At 41.8% G+C, this 9,868-nt stretch overlaps 2 protein-coding genes across 2 annotated transcripts; one reads left to right on the plus strand and one right to left on the minus strand.

The window, feature by feature from the left end:
• Positions 1–259: 259 nt before the first annotated feature.
• On the minus strand, positions 260–1,813 carry VTP01DRAFT_6260 (uncharacterized protein; the record flags this gene model as incomplete). The annotated part of the gene is made up of 6 exons (XM_069385142.1): positions 260–346; positions 413–772; positions 833–1,224; positions 1,286–1,515; positions 1,575–1,651; positions 1,709–1,813. The coding sequence occupies 6 exons, from the start codon at positions 1,811–1,813 to the stop codon at positions 260–262; spliced, it is 1,251 nt and encodes a 416-aa protein (XP_069242633.1).
• Positions 1,814–5,195: 3,382 nt separating this feature from the next.
• Positions 5,196–7,544, plus strand: VTP01DRAFT_6261 (uncharacterized protein; the record flags this gene model as incomplete). The annotated part of the gene is made up of 6 exons (XM_069385143.1): positions 5,196–5,468; positions 5,542–5,783; positions 5,841–5,961; positions 6,026–6,481; positions 6,539–6,643; positions 6,711–7,544. 6 exons carry the CDS (start codon positions 5,196–5,198, stop codon positions 7,542–7,544), a joined length of 2,031 nt encoding a protein of 676 aa, XP_069242634.1.
• Positions 7,545–9,868: the final 2,324 nt, after the last annotated feature.

Consider the following 9,868-nt stretch of genomic DNA (forward strand, 5'->3'; position numbering starts at 1 on the left):
AATTTGTAACTTAACTGAATGATGGTTAGTATGAGATTACTATGTTTTCAAGGAAAACAGTGGGAAGAGTTTTCATATCCGAGAATCACAACTTAGTATGCGCGCACACTGTATGCACTGTATCCACTTTACTGTTTGTACTGCTGGACTGCATGACACTTAAATTGACCATTATTTAATGGAATGCCTTTGCGACGTTCGCCGCCTTGCATTGTTGGTTATGAGAAAAATTGATACCGTTTATTATACTAAGTCTCGTTTAATAGCTTTTTGTATGTACGACGGATGGCCCGTGCTCATTGTAGTCGACTTTACTGATATAGTTCTTAGCGTCGATGAATACCAACTAGGGAAGCAAAAGCATGAGGATTGAATAGTTGTACATTTCACCTGTTTTATCTCCTCGATATACCTTTGCAACAATTTCTCCTCCTAACCATGTACAGTACTGCTGATACTGTTTTTCTTTGAGAACTGTAAAGTAGTCTGGTATCCGTAAGAATGACGCTTGCCGCGGCTGTGCGTCGCCGATATTCTCTGAGCATGGTAATACACGGTTGATCTCTGCCTTTAAGCGAGCATGTAATCCTTTTATCAGACTACTGCCGCCACATAGTACGACATTTTCCCACAACTTAGGTCGAATTTCCGGTGGCTCGCAGTTGGAAGTTGCAAGTCGTATAGTGTCAACAAGTCCAAGCCCGCTTTGTCCAGCAAGCTCGGGCATGAAAAGCGGATCATATACTTTATGGCGATACGGTCCAATCGTGAACTATATCATTTAAGTTCAATATCGATGATGTATCTGGCTGTAATAACCATGTTTACGTACTTTGTGGCCTTTGTATTCGACTTGTATTGTTTCAGGTACGTCTTTCGCAGTTTCTTCCTCTTCTTTCTCGGGCATTTCAGTATCTTCTTCCAAAGATTCTTCTGTCGCTACGGCTGCAACAGAGTCCAATGCGCTCAAGGATGTGCCAGCATCTGCGTTCGGTTTGGTTTCATGACCGACTAGCACGTGGCACACATCAGGCTGCTGCTTAACAAAACATGCAAATTCGTCGTTCAGTTCAATGCCCTCGTTCTTTAGCTTTTCGAACTCTTCCACCAGTGCTCCGTCGTTCTTCATGAGTTTCAAAAGATGCTGGTCAAAATGCTTGCCGCCGATGGATAATGTGAAGCTCGACTGCGTTTGCACGATGCTGTCAATGACAATATTTACATCTAGAGAAACATCCAATCATTATTACCATGTATTTAAATCGTCATGATCTTCTGAAGTCACCTGTAGTTTCATAACCAATGTCAACGATTATGCCGGATACTGATCCACATCCGTAGAGGGCGAGCAGCGGCTGAGGTGCAATATACATTCCAGGAACATTGAAGCTTTCGAAAAATATCTGTGTGATACGTTCATACTCGAGCTTTGACCAATTGAACGGAACTGTCAACAGCACGGCGCTCTCATTCTGCGTCTTTTTAATGCGTAATTCCTTGAATAATATACGGTGCCTATCTCAGTGTGAGCATTTCCATCATATTTTGTGATAGTACATCAGCGCTAGTCGTACCAGCATGCTTCTAATCCTTCCCAGGATATAATCTCGTTATTTCTTATAGGATAGTCAAAGTCGGCCATGTCAACAATCTACAATATTCGCGCTCTTAGACATTTCTCACTCTTTCCGGCGTAAATGCAACCTACAACCGATGGCGGTTTATTTGTGTCCTGCATCCCTATCCCTGCCTTTGTTACGGACGATCCAACATCTATAACCACAAAGTTTTCCTCCCTCAATGTCAATGCCATGGTGTGGAAGCAGCGGGAAACCGTGTCAAGCCACGTTAGTCGGTGCAACAGAACAGCGGACCAGTGAAGCACAACGTCCGCAAATGGAATACGCGATTTTAGGAGTTTCATTTTTTGAACTAGTTCCCTATTTTATCGTCACATTTCTTCCCTTTGCAGTTTCATATAATTTATCTCTTGAAGCATTCACGTATTCGCTTAGTTTTCTATTATTAACCATTTTTCAATATACCAAAACTCCTTAAACAAAATAAGCCACGCATTACACCAGTTGTTACGGCATAAAAGTCCGATAAGTTTCTTTTCGTTGCTTCTCCCGTCTTGCCTTTCTTTTCCAATCTCCTCATTATAGTTCTGCATACCTTCGTCTTCTTCTTTTAACCTTTTAGCTAGGAAAGGTTTTGTTTCTTTTTCCCTGAGAACCAGCTAGAGCGAAAAAGCAGGAATAAGGCTGCGCTCACGCCCTAATGAATTTACTCTTCAGCACAAATGGTCTGGAAAAAAATAGTAGATGAAGTCGCATATTCAACGAAAAAATCAAAAGAGAGGGAAGGGGAAGGGATTTGTACTGGGGGTTGGAGGAAGGGTGCTTATCCGATCGAACGCAGAAAATCCACGGATGGCGGCATCGGTGCTGATGGCTGTGTTTGCCGCGGCTGATAAGTCTCACCTTGGTTCAGCAGATCCAGCTTATACAGAATGTTTGCAAGTTCTGGCTAGACATTAGACCAAAATCGGCGATGTTGTCGATTCCTGGGTGGCTTTCTTGGTAGCAAATTTAGGGTATGTGATATAGGATCGTGTCCAGACTATTTGCGTTTGGACGTTCGGAAAGAAATCAATAGATATTCTTTTCGACTTAGGGACAACTTACACTTACCATCTTGAAAGTCGACAAGAAAGAACGACATCCTCCGTGCACGAAGAAGTTCGTTCGTCGAAGTATGTTGTGAATAGAGGTTGCTCCTTCTAGCGAAGGCATGTAAACCTTTGATTCCTATTACTTAATTACGAAGGGAAAGTACTAGTAAGATTGGCAGCCTGCTGGGAGGTAGGGATAGATATTTCTTCTCTGTTTCCTTGTTCAATGCTTTGATATCCTTTTCGCGTTATACTTTTTTCAACATCCAAGAAATTACTTGTCGTCAACTTGACATTGTTAGTATAATATATTCGGGATACTTCTACAAATGCGCCTTGACGTGATTATCACCGTGCTAAGCATGGTAAATCAACACCAACTATTGTTAAGAAATAACTCAATAGAGGAACAAGAAGCATCATCGTAAAGTATTGTTCCAGTCTTGATCAAAATGATAATGAACTTCAAAACCAGTAGATAGTTGTCCGAAAAAGAATGACTGTTGTCCAGAAACGTTGCTTCTTTTCCGGAAAAGCCTGATTGACGTTGGTAAAGAGTTTCTCCTGACTACTGATTGTTGTCAGGATCACGTCACTGTATAAAGATGGTGTTCCTGTCCTGTCCATTGCATCTTGGACTGCTTGCGATTGTCACTTTGGTATATGTATGTTTGCAAGAACTACTTTTCAAGAGTCTTCTTTTGCTGACTGTTGATCTTTACAGCACGTCCCGCCGGTTTTTCAGTGTTCCTTTGTTTTTTTCCGGCTGTTTTTTTTCTCACGTCGCCGAGTAAGTAGCTATGGAAAATGAATCCTGAACGATCAAAGATAATAATTGATATCTCTAGGATCCCTCTCGGCTTTTCCTTGGGACCTGCACATTTCGTCTAATCTTTTCGTTCGGCTCACTTAGACACAAGCGTGGGGCGTATATATGACCCCAATCAATGTCCCATATTCGGCGGGAACCTTGTAACGGGTTACGTGAACAAGAGGGATATCACAAGGAATGAGGGAGCACTGACGGAGGTGGAATTGGCTGCAAATTGGAGACCAAGCGTTGATGATAGAATGGACAAAGAGATGACGTTAAACGTAAAGGATAAGTTAATGGAGATCTTCTCTGCACAGAAACGCGTTCTGAAGGTCTCTGTACTAGAATATGGTGCGAGCGTAATGAGGAATAGATAAGCCAGAATCCTTCTAGTCTGCAGCAGAACCTCGAGGAAAGGACTCTGGTAGCTCTATCCTTGGAGTGAGAAGTTTACGTCGAAATTTCTTATGAGGCATCGTTTCCGATCCCAGTAATATTCCTACATTTTACAGTTTAAGGGCTAGGAGACAGGAGTCGTTTGAAAAAGGCTAAATGCCTTCGATCAGAACCAAACAGAAATCTTGACAGCTTTTTGCTTAAGAATGCAAGTATTTTTATTGTCAATACTATCATCATTTAAAAAGTTTATATTTCCAATGTCAGTGAATTGTTAGCGACATATGTCAAACAAAACCGGTACATAGGGAATGGGCTGTTAACGGGAAGTATGCTTCGCAGTACCTCCCATTTGTCATTGAATCTGCCAAAATATAATAAAGCAATGTCCATAATTATGATTCTTATCTAAGCGCCAATTTGATTTCAGAAGCATGTATGCATATAGCACCATCACTTTCGAATGGAAGGAACATTCTTTCAAGTTACGTATCAGAGAATCTTTATTGTATAAAAAAATCGAAAAAATAAAATTACAAAGGTAGCAAGACAATCGAGAGCAAATAAGATGCACGGAAAAGAAACAATAAGGAAGGGACATATCGAAGAAGCGTAGAATCCTGATATCAACCGAACAATCATTGATGTCACTTAGGCGAAAGCATTTACCGACTTCAGGGAAACCAATGGAGCAGCCATGATGCATTTACCAATACCTAAATTACATGTATATACACAGGCGAAAACTTACGTTGATACCGTGGCCATAGTACAGAAGAAAAATTGTGCAGGGCTTACGCTGAAAGGTCCTGTGGTGGTGCTGGCTGCGATTGGAGTGAAACGCTGCAAATAAGAGCTTTAAAGCAAAGGTTAAAATGTGTACTGATGAAGACGTTTAATCCGATACTTACAGGCTAGCATTCAAGACAGAGGCTACTTCCCAGCAAAGAAAAAGAATTGAGAGCTGTGCGAGAAGCTCTTTTTATAAAATAGACATACCTTATTCATAGATAATGGATGGAAATCAGGAAATTTTCAGAAACCGATCATAGGCCAATATGCCTGAAAGTATGAAAGCTTGGATTCCTTGATTGTAGTGCTTGATTTACTGAACCTTCAATGATCTTTTTCATAATAAAATAGTTTCTGTCTCTATGGATAATCTTAGTGGGATTGGCTCTTCTGATGGATCTCCAATGCATTCAGTATTAAATCTCAGCCACCCCGTGACCGGGTTTCAGTAAATGCGATTGAAAGAGGTGAGTGGCGAAAAAAGTTCAGGTTTTCTGCAGAGGAGAAGATCGAGGGAAAATGGTCAAAACGTTTAAGCAGCAGAAAACGAACATTTCGGCTTTTACAACCTCTGCCACCGCCACTGCTACTGCCGGCATTCTATTTTCGGCTTTCGATGACAACCCTAAACCTGCTTATTTTGCTCTGGTCACCCACGGTATAGATCGACACCGTTTACGTATTTTTAACATTCGATCTGGTGCTGTCAACAATGACTATTCTTCGGAGAATAAGGAAAAGTTCACCAGTCTTACCTGGGGAAATATTGCCGACGATAAGGAGCACGCTACAGTAAGTATCACTACTCGCATGTACAACGCTGGGTTTTTTTTTTTTTTGCAAGTCTTGTCCTAAGCAAAAGCAGGATTCACAGGAAAACGGCAAACGACGGTCTCGAGGGACGCTGCAGATTGTTGCTCTCGGTACCCACACTGGATCTGTCATCCTCTACTCTTTGGCTCATGGATCTGTTGTAAAAAGACTGGCGAACGCACACACTACACCTGTCATGGATTTCGTTCTTAATCGAGCAGGTACCAAAGGTTATTCGGTTGCAGAGGATGGCTATATTGTAGAATGGGACATTGTGCACTCCAAAGAAACTGGGTATGTGCGATCAACCTAAGCTTTGTATTGAAGATTTGCTGAGTACTTTGTATGTAGAAAATGGAAAGTTGACGAGAAGCATGTACGAAGGCTCAAATTGAGTCACGATGAGACGAAGTTAGCCGTGGCTGGTCACACCATAAGTTTATACAGCTTGAAGGAATGGCATGTTGTCAAGGTAATCGACTAGATAAGAATAGCGCTTCAGTGATGCAGCGATTGACTGGTTTTTTTTTTCGTAGAAATATATGGGCCATGCTAGCGCTGTGAAAGAACTTCTATTTTCCTTTGAAGACGACGTTTTAATATCAATAGCCGAGAATGATCGATATGTCAACGTGTGGGACGCTCAAGCATCAAACAACAATACCAATAACTTGACCGTTTTGACTATGGAAAATAATGTCTCACACGTTGATTTCTTCCAAAATGAGCCTTCTGTCTTGGCAGTTTCCGAAGACGGTGTGTTAGGCATATGGCAAAATGCAGCATCAATGAGTAACTCGTCGACTTTCAAGTCTCGCCGAAAGGCTGCGCGTGCAATGACTAGACAGCCCGAAACAAATATCAAGATTGTATCAAGCCAATCTGAAGATACGTTAATACCTATCATTACTGCAAAGTTTGCAGTTAGCGACACCGGGAAATCAGTGATCGTTGCCCGGGGCTCGAGTGTCCGACCATTCTTTGAAGTTTTGGTACGTAGATAAGTTATGTTTCAAGGAATTTGGTGCTTGACATTTACATTGTTATAGAATTACATCGACGAATCCTCCGGTGTGCCGTTGCAGGATATTATCTTAACGCGGAAATCTGTTGGTAACTATCTATTGGACGAGCAGTCGAAGATTACGAGCATGGTATGTATAGATGATTGATGTACGATTGCTTCATCTGACATATTTTCTCTGTTCTATGATGATTCAGAACGCTACACGTCAACGCTACGATGAAGAGACGGCAAATGTGGTCGGAGATTCGGACCTGGCTGTCAAACAACCTATGCTGAACGATGTCGAAGCAGAAAATGAAAAGAAGGAGCTTTCAATAGAAGAGAAATTACGACGGATGAGTGAAGGAGATGCACAGGTCAAGGAACATAATAAGATGGAATCTCGGCCACCGAAAAAATCTGTACCTGTCCCATCAGCTGGTTCCTTGCAGCAAGCACTGGTACAAGCATTACATACCAACGACGGAGCCTTGTTAGAAGCTTGTTTGAGACACAGTGAACCCCAGATTATTCGCAGCACAGTACAGCGGCTACCTACGGCATATGTCATTCCATTTCTACAGCAACTGATCGAACGCTTCCAAGAGAAACCTGCAAGAGGACGTGCTCTGATGCAATGGATAAAAGCTATTCTACAGGTCCATACCGCTTATTTCATGACGGTCCCCGATCTGATTAATCAGCTGGCGTTGTTCTATCAAGCACTGGATGGACGCATGAAAATGTTCCCTAGGCTTCTTGCCCTGAAAGGCCGTCTCGACTTGATTGAAAGTCAAATCGATACTCGTCAACGGTATGCCGCCGGCAACGACATCGACATGGAGGATGAAAGTCTGGCGAATGTTTATGTAGAGCAGGATTCTGACGATGAGGCGGAATCTGGTCACCATGAGACTATGGCAAGTGATCTCGAGGCTGAGGACTCCGAAGTCGAACTGGATGGTGATATGGCATTGGAGGAAGATGACGATGAAGAGATGGTTGACGCTGCCAGCGAACAAGATGGGGAAGAAAGGGACGAAGACTAATGTCATTACCAACGTTTGCATCCTATTAATAACATTAAACATCATCTCATTTTTTGTAAACTGCACACTGAATAATTCATCTTATAGACGTTGTATTCTTTCTTGCGTCTGCAATAAGTAAAAAGCTTTGACACTTGAGCGGATAAGATCCTGCAGTAAGACAACATCGAAGGAGTAGTTAGACGTAAAGTAACTTCAGGTTACCGCTAGCGGACATTCATGAACTCGTTCACGCAATTTGGCTGGTCGTTCATCATGTTCAGCTCAGTCGCTAGGCTGGCAAACTATCCAACTTACTAAACAGCGTTGCAGTTTGAATGAATTCCTTTAGATGCACTATATGTTGTCTATTCAGATAAGCATTTTGCCGCATTGGTAACAGTCGATCCGGTTCTCTACTTTCTTTACTTGTTTGAGTACCTGGAGGACCGTACTTCGCTTGCTGGTGTCTTTTTTAACACTAAGCTGCGTGCAAAGCAATGCTTTGCTGTCATGCATTAGACTTGAATATGAAGCATATGACGAGCATCTGATGGAAACAAAGGATAAAAAGATTGAAACGAACCGTTTCAAACGCACTCCCTCTCTTCTCTTCTATCGGTCGTTTCGTTCATCCATCGCGATCCTTTAGGTCTCGCAAGCACGTCAATGGAAGCATGCATTATTTGATCAATACTTGCTGTAAGATCATCCAAGTTCAAACTCCTCCATCATGCACTCTGAAGATGTCTTGATGTCCACGATGCTGAAGCTTCTCAGCCGAGTCCTTTTTGGCGCGCAAGAAGACCCATACCTTTACAGACACAAACGCGTGTATGCTCTGGCTAACTCCAGACGATTACAAAGACTCTTCCGCTTTAGCCTCTGGGCAATATGTCACGCTGCTCGAGAGTCATGGCATGTTTCAGGAGCCGTGCAATTGGATCTGAGTCACTCCAGACTTTATCGGCTTCCTTTTTTTTGACTCTTGTTTTCGCCAATCATTCATCTTCCTGTGCGGTTTCTAGGATACATATCAAGTTGGGTCGGTAACGGGATATCTCCTCCTTTCAAATCTTCTTTCAAATACTTGCTCAATATTACATTTAATACACGAGACGACTGCGGCAATTAATGACAGGAATTAGATCGGTAACGGGGACCTTTTTCTTTTCTTCCGGGAGCTCGTTCCGCTGGCGAGCTCGCCCTTCGGGGGAGTGACGATGCATTGAATACGGGACTCTTTTTGAACTATGTACTTACTAACTCAGAGGGAACATTTACGTTGCGGAGGTGCTTGTTGCGACAACTGCAACAAGGTTGACTCGTGGTAAGTGATCGAACGAAGGAATTGTGCAAAAACAATGATGATAATTGATGATATTTCTTTTATGTGATGGTTATATTAGCTGTAGTTATTGTTAGTCAGCACATTCTGTAACGCAAATCTTTCCTCAAAATATAGTAGCGTTGGATTTGAGCTAGTTGTTCGAGAAAGATCGGAAATGGGTAAAGCTCTAGATTGACAAGAAGAGAGAACATACTACTTGCGATGTCAAAAGGATAGAGAAAGCACGAAGTTGGTAAAAACAAAAAAGAGAAAGAAAGGGGTGTGAGAGTTACAAAATTACAGGATATTTCATTCAGCTTTGCGTCAACAGTATAGATCTTTTGCGCTGATCCTTTGTGTACATTTGCGTTCTGAAAATTTGTTGCATACAAACGGATTTTGTCAGATTTGTATTTTGCATGAATTCAACGCGATCGAACTATTGCTCAAACGTGCGTACGTGGCATCCATGCGTTGGCGATTCAAACATTTAAAAGGAGCATGTGCCGCTTCTGTCTCTACTACATACATTCTTTCTTTCTTTTATTCTTTCTTTATCACTCCATTCATCTATCATGTATCTGCTGAGATCTTTGAGTGCAGACGTGGATGTTATATCTGACTATCCGCAAAATATTTCCATCACATGACTTGTTTCAACGGCGAATTCCTTGCTCTGCAGATAAGGTCGTTGTTGATAACATTATCCTTCGCCTATGCATAGCTTTATTTTGCCGAAATATAAAAGAAATTGTATTTAATACATAAGTTATCATCATACAATGAGATATGGGGCGAAGGGTGGGAAGGAGGGCAAGTCATACTATCCTTTATGGCATTGGGTCCTGCGCAGAAAGGGTGACCAGAAACTACACTATACTATGGCAATGGGATTTTAACTACTCATTGGCAGCTATAAAAAGTTAGAAAGGGTGCTTCTTAGCAACCAGTCTGAACTCTCACGATATCTTTATATTAAAAAGAGATAATCAAAATGAAATTACAAACAAGAAAC

Source organism: Rhizomucor pusillus (assembly GCF_041956525.1).
Source record: "Rhizomucor pusillus strain CBS 183.67 unplaced genomic scaffold VTP01scaffold_3, whole genome shotgun sequence".
Classification (NCBI taxonomy): Eukaryota; Fungi; Mucoromycota; class Mucoromycetes; order Mucorales; family Lichtheimiaceae; genus Rhizomucor; species Rhizomucor pusillus.